This window comes from Podarcis pityusensis (genome assembly GCF_964106645.2).
Source record: "Podarcis pityusensis genome assembly, chromosome: 16".
Classification (NCBI taxonomy): Eukaryota; Metazoa; Chordata; class Lepidosauria; order Squamata; family Lacertidae; genus Podarcis; species Podarcis pityusensis.
The window spans coordinates 35221677-35237239 of NC_138041.1; the positions used below are offsets into that span (position 1 = coordinate 35221677).

General features: G+C 46.8%; 1 protein-coding gene across 2 annotated transcripts in view; it reads left to right on the forward strand.

Annotated features, from left to right (window-relative positions):
- RIMBP2 (RIMS binding protein 2) overlaps positions 1-15563 on the forward strand; it is a 288471-nt gene that overhangs the window by 198625 nt on the left and 74283 nt on the right. For both annotated transcript variants that reach the window (XM_080985025.1, XM_080985024.1), the window contains exons 6-7: positions 5213-5317; positions 9239-9289. In XM_080985025.1, coding sequence (XP_080841151.1) covers positions 5213-5317; positions 9239-9289 — 156 coding nt within the window. The remainder of the gene's footprint in view (positions 1-5212; positions 5318-9238; positions 9290-15563) is intronic.

The following is a 15563-nucleotide window of genomic DNA, read 5'->3' on the forward strand; positions in this document are numbered from 1 at the left end:
TCTGACCTTGTCAAGAGTGCTGTAATCACTTGCCTTAACCTACTGTGTGCTTGAGAAATGGGATGACTTTGAATTATCTTCCTCACACAAGCAGTAATGAAAAGAAGAAGAGTTTTCTTCAACTTTTTTCCAGACTTTCTTGCCAACTTTGACTGCAGGCAGAAGGCTTCAAAACTCTGGTTTGAAATGTGTGTGTGTGTGAAGAATAGAAAGCAGAGCTTATCAAGTAACTCATCAGCAAATCTCGCACTTCAATGGTTAACAAGTGGACAGGCAGAACATTATTTATTTATTCCTCAAAATTTATATATCGCTTACTAGAACAAAAACTGATTTACAAGGAACCATCCAAAATATTCATTTGAAAGACCAATAAAAAAACAAACCAACATTGAAAGCAAGATCTATAAATCAATCATTTTTTTCCCCAAGCAAGAATGCTAAGAAGGAGGAAAACAATGTGTAGAAAGTCAACGCCCATAAAAACCTGTGATTAAAAATAATAATAACTGCCGCCATCCCAGTGCTTCTAATATCGGATAGTTTTAGCATACTCAAAAGTTTTGTGTCTTTTTTGCAGGAAATGTATACCTTTGTGCATCCAGCAATTCAGCATGTTCTTATACCTACTAAAAACCATGTGTCCAAACCATGTGCTAAAATCACTTGCCTGGATAAGCTTGCTGGAATGAAACATTTTATAGCAGGGGGCAAAACCAATGCAGCGAAGGCGTCTGCCTAATATCAAGGGACAGGCAGTTCCAAAGTGTAGGTGCTGCTATGCTAAAGGACTGGTTTCTTGCAACTGCAGAACAAACATTATTTGTCACTTGTAGGAACATTTGAGGGATGCGGGTGGCAATGTGGGTTAAACCACAGAGCCTAGGACTTGCCGATCAGAAGGTCGGCGGTTCGAATCCCTGCTACGGGGTGAGCTCCCGTTGCTCGGTCCCTGCTCCTGCCAACCTAGCAGTTTGAAAGCACGTCAAAGTGCAAGTAGATAAATAGGTAGCACTCTGGCGGGAAGGTGAACGGTGTTTCCATGCACTGCTCTGGTTCACCAGAAGTGGCTTAGTCATGCTGGCCACATGACCCAGAAGCTGTACGCCGGCTCCCTCGGCCAATAAAGCGAGATGAGCGCCGTAACCCCAGAGTCAGTCATGACTGGACCTAATGGTCAGGGGTCCCTTTACCCTTACCCTTTTAGGAACATTTGAAATAAAAATTAGCATGGTTATAAGTTTCTAAATGGTTTATGCTGATCTATAAAAATATGCTGCCCTCCACTTACTCAGAGCAGGAGCTCTAGGGTCAACCTCCTTTGGACAGACAGACAGACAGACAGACAGACACACACACACACACACACACACACACACACATTTTGTCAGTTGACTGAACCACAGTAACAGCTTCTGCTAAGTCTCCTTTGGAGTGACACAGATAAAGAGAAGTTCAAACATTGCTTTACAATCACAACTTTGTCAGGCAAGCAAAAAGGAGACCAAAGAGGGCACAGCGTGGATGTTTCAGAGGCGAACAAAGGAAGACGAAAGCAATTCTGTCTTTGGTTTCAGCAAAAGAAAGACACACAAAAAAACACCCATTCTCCAACCTGCCCCCCCCCGCCCTTTCCCCCCCAAAAGACGTGCCAAGCAAGGCTGGATGCCTTTCATTCCTATTTTAGTCCTTCAAAAACAGGCCAAATAGTGATGGGTAGATAGATATAAAGGTTCGTGCAATGTTTGCCAGCTCATTCTGGACGATTTCAAAAGGGAAGACTGTCTCTCTGTGAATTGGCGAAGAGAGCTCTCTCCCTTTGCTTACTCTAAAGTCCTCAGCGGGCACCACTTACTGCCTGCAGGTTTGGTGGGAATAGTTTGCAACAGAGGAAAAGGTTTTGGGGAAAGGAAGGTCAGATTAGAGGACATAGGGCTTTGTGTGAATGTCTGTTGATCCATTGCCTGGGAGGCCAGCAAAAGAAATGGTGGTTAAAGGAGGATTAGTTAAATTCACAGAATTTTTCACGGCAGATACTCAGAATTGGCCCTGGGACCTTCTGCCTGCAATTCAGGTGTCCCACCACATTGTCCCTCTATGTCATCTTGAGCACATGCCTTTCCAACTCATTGTACTCAGCCCCTTCCGTGATGTATTATTTTTAATGTGTCCTGTCGCCTGTTTAGATGCCTTGAGAGTTTGAACTATCCCCAGGCGAACCAGCAGCCATTAATAAGCAAAGTGATCCACTGAGAATCACGTCAGAGCATTTCAGAAGGGAACATAGGATAGCATTCTACCCAGCTTATGATGTGACTCTAGGAACTATCTCTGAAGAGCAGAGAGAGTCTTTTTTTCTTTCCATCTCAGCTGTGATCCCTGCATTGCAGGGGGTTGGACTAGATGACCCATGGTGTCCCTTCGAACCTTGCAATCCTATGATTTAACAGTGCAATGGAAAGAGAAATACTGTATCCCATCCTGGCAATGGTGCCTCTTCTCTCTTTTGCAACCCTGTAAAATGGTTAGAAACAAGAACAGAGGAAGCTGCCTGGTACTGAGCCAGACAATCTAGCTCAGTAATAATGATAATGATAATAATAATAATAATAATAATAATAATAATAATAATAATAATAAAATTTATTTATATCCCGCCCTCCCCAGCCAAGGGCTCAGGGCGGCCAACAACACTAAAATAGTGCAACATTATAAAAACATTATAAAAATTAATTAAAATCAAAATTGATGGCAACCATAAACTAAAGTTTTGTAAAGATTGCCAAAGGAGGGAGTCAGGCTGCGCCCTGACCAAAGGCCTGGTGGAACAGCTCTGTCTTGCAGGCCCTGAGGAAAGATGTCAAGTCCTGCAGGGCCCTTGTCTCTTGTGACAGAGCGTTCCACCAGGTTGGAGCTGCAGCCGAAAAAGCCCTGGCTCTAGTTGAGGCCAGCCTAACCTCTCTGGGGCCTGGGACCTTCAAGATGTTTTTATTTGAAGACCGCAAGTTTCTCTGTGGGGCATACCAGGAGAGGCAGTCCCGTAGGTACGAGGGTCCTAGGCCGTATAGGGCTTTAAAGGTTAAAACCAGCACCTTAAACCTGATCCTGTACTCCACCGGGAGCCAGTGCAGATGGTATAGCACCGGATGAATGTGATCTCGCAGCAAAGACCCCGTAAGGAGTCTCGCTGCGGCATTCTGCACCCGCTGGAGTTTCTGGGTCAGTCTCAAGGGCAGCCCCATGTAGAGCGAATTACAATAATCCAGTCTGGAGGTGACCGTCGCGTGTATCATTTTTATTTATACCCTGCCCTCCCCAGCCAAGGCCGGGCTCAGGGCAGCTAACAAGCAATAATAAAAACAAGTTGAATGAATACAATTTAAAAACAAGATTAAAATACAACATTAAAATATTGAAACATTAAAATACTAAAATGCAGCCTCATTGCAGGAGGAGAAAGAAAAAAGGAAGAGGGGAAGGGAATAAAATTGACTCCAAGCCAAAGGCCAGGCGGAACAACTCTGTCTTACAGACCCTGTGGAAAGAAATCAGATCCTGCAGGGCCCTGGTCTCATGAGGCAGAGCGTTCCACCAGGCCGGAGCCAGTGTTGAAAAGGCCCTGGCTCTGGTTGAAGCTAATCTAACTTTCTTAGGGCTCGGGACCACTAGGGTGTTGCTATTTATGGACCTTGAGGCTCTCCGTGGGGCATACCGGGAGAGGCGGTCCCGTAGGTACGAGGGTCCTAGGCTGTGAAGGGCTTTAAAGGTCAAAACCAGAACCTTAAATCTGATCCTGTACTCCACCGGGAGCCAGTGCAGCTGGAAAAGCACTGGGTGAATATGCTCCCATGGCAGAGACCCCATGAGGAGCCTCACTGTAGCATTCTGCACCCGCTGGAGTTTCTGGGACAGCTTCAAGGGCAGCCCCACCTAGAGCGAATTACAGTAGTCAAGCCTGGAGGTGACCAACGCATGGATCACTGTGGCCAGGGGTCTACACCAGGGGTCCCCAACCTGCAGCCCATGGGCTGGAAGCGGCCCACGGAGGCTGTTTAACTGGCCCACACACACCTATCTAATACACGAAAAGGTGAAGGTCCACAAAGGTTTCTTAAGCCATGTAATAAGGAAATCACTCTATAAGATATGGAGTAAATATAGAGGAATTTTGGAACCAAAGATACCTCGTGGACATCTCCAGTGGAAGCAATAGCAGTTAAAAGGAAAAACATGAAGGGAGGGTGGCCCACCTACTAGAACCAGACAAAGAAAAGCCAACTTTAAAAAAATACAATGAAATTAGATGTCACTTGTCTGATTGGATACAATATTTCCAACTAAACCAAAAATTGTGTACAGATAAGAAAGAAGGTCTTGCCAAAGAAAATTCCATTTTTGAAAGAGAATTAATATATAATAAAGGAAAGTATATATCAAGAATGTATGAATATCCCTTAGAGTGGGAAGTGAAAGAGGAGCAGGTAAAAACATCAATGGGCATCACATTGTCAACATTTAATTGGCATTGTGCTGAAGTTTTTTCTCTGCCACAAAGGACTAATATTGGGGTGAGGAAGCAACTGTTGTTCACTTCTGTCATGGGCTGGCTGGAGGCAGAGGGGTGGTGAGAGGCACCAGCTGGGAAACCCCAAGGGGAGAAGGCTCAGAGTCAGGGGGTTGTTGGTGGGACAATGATGAGTGGTCAGAGGGAGAAGAGGGAGCAGACTGGAAGGAGGAGGTGTCAGAAACTGAAGAGGTAACAAGGTTTACAGTTTAGCAAGCAGGAAGATGCAGTGGCAGAGGCTGGAGAGGAAGCAGAGATGGGGCAGGCAGCTGAAAGAGCCAGGGGGTCTCCCCCTCCTGCTGCAACCAGTTCCCATCCCCCCTGATCTCCCAGGGTCATAAAAGGTATGAAGAGGGTGGAGCAGAGATAGATGTGCTGATGGAGTCTCAGCTTGCTTGGGAAGGACCCAGGGGAGGAGGAGCCTTAGACAATTGTGGGAAGGCTCACCTTCAGTCCTCACAACTGCCTCATAGGGGCAAGATCTACTCAGACGAGTTGCTGTGCTTACTAGGCCTGGCCTCCTGAGCTGTTTGCTTCTTTGAATAGAGAATTAACTTTGCTGGCACCGTGTGTGAGCTATTACTGACCTGTTCCTGGCACCTGTCCCTCACACTTGCCTGATGAGTTGTTTTCTTCCCCACTCAACAGCATATGCGAGAGGCTGCTGAACGGCGGCAACAGCTGGAATTGGAGCATGAGCAAGCCTTGGCTGTTCTCAACGCAAAACAGCAGGAAATTGAACTCCTGCAAAAGGTAAGCAAGGTAGCGGGAGGAAGGGAAGGGTGAAAAGCAAGCAGTAGGGCAAAGCCGTCACATGTGTGGCACCAGGAGTGAAACAGGTGAGTCCCTGGTAGATTTCACAAATCAGTTTCATAACCCGTTTCTTAATCTGAGCCCATTCTAGTTAGGACGTTAAGTGAATGTGGAATACATTATTGAATCCATTTTTTCATGTTATGGAAACCATATTTTGAGAACTTTGGTTCTTACCGGTAGTTGGTGCAACCGTGTGTTAAGGGCACCTTGTACATTATCTTGCTGTTCTTGGGTAGCTAGCCAGCCATAGCACGCTGCTAAATGCTGCTTCCATCTCTGAAAATGTGACTTTTCACAAAGTGGCTGAGGACAGATTCAAGCTCCTGCAGGTGATGGGAAACAGTGTGTTCCCTGTCCATTGTGTTAAGGGAAAGGCTATAACTCAGTGGTAGAGAACACACTGTGCTTGCAAATGGTCCCTGGCATTTCCAGCTAGGGCTGGGAAAGATCTTTGGTCTGAAATCCCAGACAGCCCCTGCTGGTCAGCGTGGAGACAGTCCTGACCCAGGCGGACCGCTGTTCTGCAGGAACATTCAAACATCTGGCACATAGGAGGTAGCCAACAAATATAAGGTTGGTGCAGAATTCAACCCTTGAGGCACCAATGGTTAGAATATAGGAAGAGCTCTGCTGGATCAGGCCAAAGGCCCTTCTAACCTGGCACTATTCTCACAGTGGTCGACCGGATGCCTGAAGGAGCATCTCCACCCCCATCGTTCTGCCCAGACACTGAGGTCCAGCGCCGAGGGCCTTCTGGTGGTTCCCTTGCTGCAAGTAGCCAAGTTACAGGGAACCAGGCAGAGGTCCTTCTCGGTAGTGGCACCCTCCCTGTGGAACGCCCTCCCACCAGATGTCAAACAGAAGAACAACTACCAGACTTGAGAAGACATCTGAAGGCAGCCCTGTTTAGGGAAGCTTTTAATGTTTAACAGACATATTTTAATATTTTGTTGGAAGCTGCCCAGAGTGGCTGGGGAAACCCAGCCAGATGGGCGGGGTATAAATAATAAATTATGATGATGATGATGGAGCTTCTCCTCATTGGTGATTCCCAGCAGCTGGTCTTCAGAGGCATACTGCCTCCGACAGGGGAAGGAGAACATAGTCATCGTGGCCAGCAGCCTTGATGGTCTTCTCCTCCATGAATTTGTCTAATCATCTTTTAAAGCCCCCCCCCCCCCAAGTTGGTGGCCATCACTATCTCTTGTGGGAACAGATTCCATAGCTGAACTGTGAGCTGAGCAGAGAATTATTTCCTTTTGTCTGTCCTGACTTTCCCAACGTTCAGCTTTGGTTGGATGTCCCTATGTTCTAGTACTTTGGGGGTACATGTACACCTCTATGATGCCTCCTCTTCCTTGCATTTTCTGCAAGCTAAAAAGCCCTGAATGTCTCAGCTTTTCCCCATAGGTGAGCTGCTCCTTTTATGAGATTCCATAGCTGCATTTCATATTAAGAAAGCTAATAACTCCTGCTTCCACCTTAGATCCCTGATAGCATATTCAGGCTGATAGTCCTGTTTCAGGAGGATATACAGAGCGCCAAGATGTCCCTATGTAGCCTCCCAGCCACAATAAGGAGGGCACAATATTGCCTTCCCAGACGCAATGCTGATAAGAGGACCCAGTAAGATAACCAAGTTTGTTATGAAATGTGTGTGCAGTGAGTACTGTTGTAGCTTTCGGTATCAATATTTTGAGTTTGAATTCTGGAAAGGTATATTTATAATTTTTTATTAAACCTGTGATGGTAGATAAGACAAAAGTTTCTTATTACTTGCTAAGGTATTGTTTGCACTCCAGAGACCTCTTTGTGGTCTCTTTCCTTTATCAGATGCTATTAGGGAACGTTTATTAGTCTAGCACAAAAAGCCAATGGAAAGAAAAGGCGTTTGACGCAGCTGAATAAAAAAAGGATGCTTCTCCAGACGAGCCCGTTTTCTCCGTAGTTTCTTCTGAAGGCAAAGAGTTGAGGAGGCATGCAAACAGAGGAAAGTAGCAAGTTGCTTCCTCTCACGTCTGACCATTGGCACATCTGGCTCAGTATTGTCTACACGGATTGGCAGCAGCACAATTTCAGAGGGGTATGTGTGCTCCCAGCCCTACCAGGAGATGCTGGAGATTGAACCTGCAACCTTCTGCGTGCAAAGCAAATGCTGTACCACTTCCCCCAGCGAAGTTGGTCAGGAATGGATATGGTGGGAAGTGAAACAGGAGTGTGTAAACATGGCGCATTTGGGTGAGCTCACTGTGGGTTAAACCACAGAGCCTAGGACTTGCCGATCAGAAAGTCGTGGATCAAATCCCCGCGACGGGGTGAGCTCCTGTTGCTCGGTCCCTGCTCCTGCCAACCTAGCAGTTTGAAAGCACGTCAAAGTGCAAGTAGATAAATAGGTAGCACTCCGGCGGGAAGGTAAATGGCGTTTCCGTGCACTGCTCTGGTTCGCCAGAAGAGGCTTAGTCATGCTGGCCACATGACCCGGAAGCTGGGGTAGCAATTAAGGGATAGCAAAAGTGGGCCCCCTTCCAGATGTTGTTGGATTCCCATCACCCCTGACCATTGGCTGTTCTGGCTGGGGCTGGGGGGGATTTGGAGGCCAACAGTATCTAAAGGCTACTATGTTGGTTGCACCTGCTGCAATACCTTTATCACAGGGTTTTTATTTATTTAGTTAGTTTTTTTAAAAAAGCCACACACAATTATCTAGTTAGTTCATGGGGTATATGGGGTGTTAGGGGAGAGATGGGACGCGGGTGGCGCTGTGGATTAAACCACAGAGCCTAGGACTTGCCGATCAGAAGGACAGCAGTTCGAATCCCCGCGAAGGGGTGAGCTCCCTTTGCTCGATCCCTGCTCCTGCCAACCTAGCAGTTCAAAAGCATGTCAAAGTGCAAGTAGATAAATAGGTACCACTCTGGTGGGAAGGTAAACGGTGTTTCCGTGCGCTGCTCTGGTCCACCAGAAGTGGCTTAGTCATGCTGGCCACATGACCCGGAAGCTGTACGCCAGCTCCCTTGGCCAATAAAGCGAGATGAGCGTCACAACCCCAGAGTCGGCCACGACTGGACCTAATGGTCAGGGGTCCCTTTACCTTTACTCTGTGAGAAAGAATTGACATGCTATTGTCCTTCTAGGTCCCAGCATGCTCAACTCCTTCAACCATTCCTCAGAAGGCTTAGTTTCCAGACCCTTCATCATCTTGGTCTCCCTCCTCTGCACACATTCTAGCTTCTCAGTATCCTTCTTAAAATGTGGTGCCCAGAATTGGACACATTGCCCCAGGTGGGGTCTGACCAAGGCAGAATAGAACTGTAATATTACTTCCCTTGATTTGGACACTATACTGTACTTCCATTGGTGCAGCCTAGAATTGCTTTAGCATTTTTTTTTATTTTTGCTAAAGAGTAGATCCACATGTTACGCTGCAAGGGAACATGGGTCACACCTCTAAGATTGCCTGGTGCAACCTCTTAGACTGGAGAAAATGTCTTTAGCAGCCTCTGAGTGTGTTAAAAACCATCTTTGTAAAGATCTGTTGGATAGGTCATGGGTAGGCAAACTAAGGCCTGGGGGCCGGATGCGGCCCAATCGCCTTCTAAATCCGGCCCGCAGACGGTCTGGGAATCAGTGTGTTTTTACACGAGTAGAATGTGTCATTTTATTTAAAATGCATCTCTGGGTTATTTGTGGGGCATAGGAATTTGTTCATTCCCCCCAAAAAAAAAATATTGTCCAGCCCCCCACAAGGTCTGAGGGACAGTGGACCAGCCCCCTGCTGAAAAAGTTTGCTGACCCCTGGGTTAGATTTATTCTAGAGCAACAGGAGCTGGTCTAATTTTCTTCCTCTGTCTCTTTCAGGCTCAGGTTGAAGCTAAGAAAGAACATGAAGGTGCAGTTCAACTGCTAGAGGTAAGGAAGGCGACAATCTTTTTTCTGCTCTCAGACCTATTACTGCGAATAGCACTGCAAGCTTTGGTTGGTTGTGTTCAAGGATGGGGAACCTTTAGCAGCCCAAGGGACACATTTATTCATGGGGAATTTTCGGGGGGCCTCATGCCAGCGGTGGATGGGGCCAGAGGGGATAGTGTGTGGAACAGGAAAAGTGACCAAAGTTAGAGGTCTCCACACATATCATTCACCATCCATCTGTCTATCCAAGGATGCAAGAGGCGTTATTACTGTTCAAGGACACATTCCAGTCAGCTGAAAGCATTTGGGGGGATGCAAAGTGGGGCCCCAAGGGGTGTGGTCAAAGAAGGAGACCCAGAGGGCCACATTTAGTCCAAGGCCTGTGCTTTCCCACCCTCGTTTTAACTGGTAGATTCATCAACTGGTGGATTAACAGGCAAGGGCAAGGCAAATATCAGCCGAGCTAAGAGTTAAGAGCATGCTCATATTATGTTTTGGGGGTTTTCTGATGTGTTGCTGTTAACAGGGAATTTTCAAAATAATATAATTATTAATGGCTGTTCCTCCCGACAAGAAGTGGTTGGTTTTGCTTGCTAAATTGTGATTCTTTGTGCCATGCCTTCATATCTCAGGAAGTGTGCTTTTGATATTTTAAGGATGTGAATTGTATACTCCGATACGGCATGCCCGCTTTGGGAAATTACATTGAAACACGCTATAACCGCAAACGAAGTTGGCACAATCTAAACAGTAAAAATATTCCAGTGGAATTGCTTGATTGGTTAAGGCAGGCCATTGAAAAACCAAGGTTTCTATAACGGGTTGATGACCCTAATTATTATCAATACATTTGTATGTATGTGTGTATGTATGTTTGATTGATTTAAGCCAGGCATAGGTAAACTCCAGCCCTCCAGATGTTTGGGACTACAATTCCCATCATCCCTAGCTAACAGGACCAGTAGTCAGGGATGATGGGAATTGTAGTCCCAAACATCTGGAGGGCCAGAGTTTGCCTATACCTGATTTAGGCTTCAGCCCTATACACATCTATGGGCAGAGGGGGTGGGTAATTCCCATTGAATATGATGAAACTGACTTCTGAGCTTGCGCTTCAGTTTAAATGGGGCCTGGCCATGCCCCCCAGCCAGCGGATTGGCTGGCTGGACAGTGACATGGCCGGGAACCTCTAGGTGATGCGGGACTTCGTCCCCCGCCCCAGAGGAGAGTGGGTGGCCATGCGGTCCACTGCAACTCCTCCCCACTGGGAAGTAGAGCAGATTTCCCATTGAATATGATGAAACTGACTTCTGAAGACACATGTAGGATTCCTTTCATAGAATCACAGACTTGCATAGTTGGAAGGGGAACCCAGGGGTCCTTTAGTTCAACACCATGCAATGCAGGAATCAAGCTAAATAACTCATGAGAGATTGCCATCCAAGTTCTGTTTAAAGCCTACAATAGTTCTTACCATTAGAAAGTTCTCCCTGACATGTAGCTGGAGTCTCATTTCTTGTCATTTGAATCTGTTGGTTCAGGTCCTACCCTCTGGAATAACAATAATAATAATAATAATAATAATTTATTATTTATACCCCGCCCATCTGGCTGGGTTTTCCCAGACACTCTGGGCGGCTTCCAATATTAAAATACAATAATCTATTAAACATTAAAAGCTTCCCTAAACAGGGCTGCCTTCAGATGTCCTCTAAAAGTCTGGTAGTTGTTCTTCTCTTTGACATCTGGTGGGAGGGTGTTCCACAGGGCGGGTGCCACTACCGAGAAGGCTCTCTGCCTGGTTCCCTGTTACTTGACTTCTCGTAGTGAGGGAACCGCCAGAAGGCCCTCAGCACTGGACCTCAGTGTCCGGGCTGAACGATGGGGGTGGAGACGCTCCTTTGGGTATACTGGGCCGAGGCCGTTTAGGGCTTTAAAGGTCAGCACCAACACTCTGAATTGTGCTCGGAAACGTACTGGGAGCCAACGTAGGTCTTTCAAGACTGGTTTTATGTGGTCTCGGCGGCTGCTCCCAGTCACCAGTCTAGCTGCCGCATTCTGGATTAGTTGTAGTTTCCAGGTCACCTTCAAAGGTAGCCCCACACAGAGCGCATTGCAGTAGTGCAAGCGAGAGATGCTGCCTCTGACAGCGGAGGGAGAGGTCAAGCATGTGACACCAGCTACAGCATTCAGCTTCCTTAGAACTTCACTTTTTAAAACAAATGCAGGCATCTCACCCTTATGATTGTGTCAGACCTCTCAAAGGTTAATGCCAGAGGCAGCTCCAGGAACACAGGAAGAACTGGTGGTCAGTCCAAGTAGGACAGAATCAAGTGCAAGGTTTAAAGCAGGCAGGCATCACAATCCAAGGCAGAAGTCAGGAGAAGCAAAGAAGGCTCCTAAGCAGTTTTCCTCCCCTGCCACAGAGACCAGTTGCTCTGAAGTGATGGCCTTATAAGGCTTGGTTGGCAGGCATTGGCCACTCCAGGTCAGCTGACAGATTCTAAAACCAGTGAGCAATTCCAACAGTCATGGATGATGACAAATCCAGTACAGTGGTACCTCAGGTTAAGTACTTAATTCGTTCCGGAGGTCCATTCTTAACTTGAAACTGAAGCACCACTTTAGCTAATGGGGCCTCCTGCTGCTGCTGTGCTGCCACCGCACAATTTCTGTTCTCATCCTGAAGCAAAGTTCTTAACCTGAAGCACTATTTCTGGGTTAGTGGAGTGTGTAACCTGAAGCGTATGTAACCTGAAGCGTATGTAACCCGAGGTACCACTGTACAACAACATCCAGAGGCAACCAGATTGAGGAAGACTGCCTTGAAGATTAAGAGGTCCTAAGAAAATTCTCTTGCTTTGCATTTTTTTTAAAAAAAGAATGGGGGATCACAAGGAGTAAGTGGAGACAAGGGCAACATAGAAGCTCATTTATGTTTCTTATAAGGATGTTAGATGGGCTCAGAAAAGGCCTTTTTTATTTTTAAGGAGAATCCCAGCATTTTTATTAGACTTTATCGGAAGCCTCATGAACTTAGCAATAAACAAGGTTGTCACATCAAGCAGAATATCGAAAGCTGCCTCTGATAATCTCCCTGGCTCAGTCAAAGCCCATTAATTGCCCTGTCTGTACAGCTGGTGCCCAGAGAAGTAAAAATCTATATGCCTCCACCGGCTTCATTAATGACTTCTAATAGTAATTATGATCTTTGATGCTGGGTATTTCCTGGGGATTAATGACTGGGTACATCTTATCGACTCTGGGATTGTGCTTCTTTGCCTTCCAGTCCTCTGAACTGGCCATTAATCCACGAGGAAGGCCCACTGAGTCAAAAAAATTTGCTTTGAAAAAACAGGCACAATGGTCTGCTGCTCTCTGCATTGCTCTTATGGGGTAGCAATTAAGGGATAGCAAAAGTGGCCCCCCTTCCAGATGTTGTTGGATTCCCATCACCCCTGACCATTGGCTGTTCTGGCAGGGACTGGGGGGGATTTGGAGGCCAACAGTATCTAAAGGCTACTATGTTGGTTGCACCTGCTGCAATACCTTTATCACAGGGTTTTTATTTATTTAGTTAGTTTTTTTAAAAAAGCCACACACAATTATCTAGTTAGTTCATGGGGTATATGGGGTGTTAGGGGAGAGATGGGACGCGGGTGGCGCTGTGGATTAAACCACAGAGCCTAGGACTTGCCGATCAGAAGGTCGGCGGTTCAAATCCCCGCGAAGGGGTGAGCTCCCTTTGCCCGGTCCCTGCTCCTGCCAACCTAGCAGTTCAAAAGCACGTCAAAGTGCAAGTAGATAAATAGGTACCACTCTGGTGGGAAGGTAAATGGCATTTCCGTGTGCTGCTCTGGTCCACCAGAAGTGGCTTAGTCATGCTGGCCACATGACCTGGAAGCTGTACGCCGGCTCCCTCGGCCAGTAAAGCAAGATGAGTGCCGCAACCCCAGAGTCGGCCACGACTGGACCCAATGGTCAGGGGTCCCTTTACCTTTAGAGGAGAGATAGTGCCTCTGGTGGGGACATGTTGTGCTCCTTCTGAGGTAGTTTGCCCACCTTTGATTCCCACCCTTCACTCAGCTCTCACCTGTGGCTCCCAGAAGCTGTCAGCATGCAACATCAACCACAATTCGGGAAATGGCTTCGATTGAGTCGCTAAACCAGGTTGAGGGTAGCTGATGGGTCCCAGACCCTCAGTGAGTTAGGGACTTCCCCTGCACATGAAGACAAGCTCCGGACGAGACCAGCAGTGGGGCCAGCGGTTAAGAAGGTGGTTTCTGCATGTGCTGGAAAGAGAAGTAGGAAGTTGAGGCTCTGGGAAGGTAGCCCATCTAGGAGAAGGAAATCTCTGATCCCAAACCTCTGCTGCCTTGTGGCTATATGCTCATTCATGGGAAAGGCTTCAGGAGTGAATCCTGACAAAAAATCCGTACCCACCACCTTTAAATACTTTAAAACATACAAAAAGTTAAAATCCTTGAACAGGGTAAAAGTCGCTCCAGCATTTCTAAGCATCTGGGTAGGCTTGCCTAAGCAGGAATTTTTGTAGCGAGTGCAAGAGTTCAGTGAAGGCACCTACTTGGTAGCAATAGGCGGGGAGTTCCCAAGTGTAGGTGCTGCCACGCGAAATGATCGAGTTCTTACCAATGGGGACAGGTATTATGTGGCAGCTGTGGCAGTGCCTGTTCAGCTGATCAAAGTGGTCGAGTGGGTACATGTGCGGAAAGGCGATCTCATAGGTAAACTGTTCCCAAGTTGTTAAGGGCTTTGTATACTAACAGTAACACCTTGAATCTGGCTCAGTAGCAGATCAGCAACCAGGGCAGGTCTCTGAGCACAGGTGTTATTCCATGCTCACAAGGCCTCACTGCGGGTCAGCAGGAGTTGTGCTGCAGCAGCATTCTGTACTAACTACACAGGGAAGTCCTGCATAGAGTGCATTCAGGGCCGGATTTAGGTTTGATGAGGGCCTAAGCTACTGAATGTAATGGGGTCCTTTATATGTCCAGCTGTCCTTTGTCAACAACAAATTGTCACTGTTTTTTGTGTACCACTGTACAGTGGTACCTTGGGTTAAATACACTTCAGGTTACAGACACTTCAGTTTACAGACTCCGCTAACCCAGAAATAGTACCTCAGGTTAAGAACTTTGCTTCAGGATGAGAACAGAAATTGTGCAGCGGTAGCGGGAGGCCCCATTAGCTAAAGTGGTGCTTCAGGTTAAGAAGTTTCAGGTTAAGAATGGACCTCCAGAACAAATTAAGTACTTAACCCAAGGTACCACTGTATATAGAAATGAGGAAACAAGTGATATTTTAGGGAGCAGGCAAGCAAGCGGGGCCCATTACTTAAATCATAGGAGTCTACACAACACAAAACACTGTTGCTATATGTAGGTTTTATTTTATTTGTTTTTTTATCTTATATTTTGTAAATGTACATCCAGTTGTTTTTTTCCTTTAATTTTTTTGTGTGGCCCCAAGAGAGTGGGGCCCTAAGCTATAGCTTGTTTAGTTTATACATAAATCCGGCACTGAGTGCATTGTAGTAATCCAGTAATCCAGTAGGGAGGAGGATGGGGCAAAACTAGCATGAGTGACTCTGCTGGCATTGATTCTGGCACTGCCTCCTCTCTGGGCTCCTTGCATTCTTCCTTGCCAATCTCAATGGTCACCAGTGACCGCTGGCCTGGAGAAGAGAAAGGGGCTCTTCAAACACCCAAAGGGCTGTTTCCACAAAGGAGGGCAATAGCTACCCCAGAGGGCAGGATACTAGACCTCCTGGGGGGTTAAATTTCACATGATTTGATAGTGGAAGCAATTGCTTAGAACAGGCATAGGCAACCTTTGGCCCTCCAGATGTTTTGGACTACAATTCCCACCATTCCTGACCACTGGTCCTGTTAGCTGGGGATCATGGGAGTTGTAGGCCAAAACATCTGGAGGGACGAAGGTTGCCTATGTCTGGCTTAGAGAGATGGTGGCCTCCCCCTTGCCGGAGGTCTTCTTCAAGCAGAGGCTGGACAGCCATCAGTTGAGGATGCTCTGGCACTCAGTTTCCTGCATTGCGCACAGGGTTGCACCTAAAGGCGCACTTTATAATTCTTTGGTGACTGGTCACAGTCCCTGACAACAGGGCTGAACCCTAATAAATAGCCAGTCTTGCAAGTCACACTGACATAAAATGGCAAAACTTGCAGCTCGTCCTAAGAAGCCTCAATAGGAAACAGTAGAGGCAGGCAGGGACTAGGAAATTGAAATTACCCAT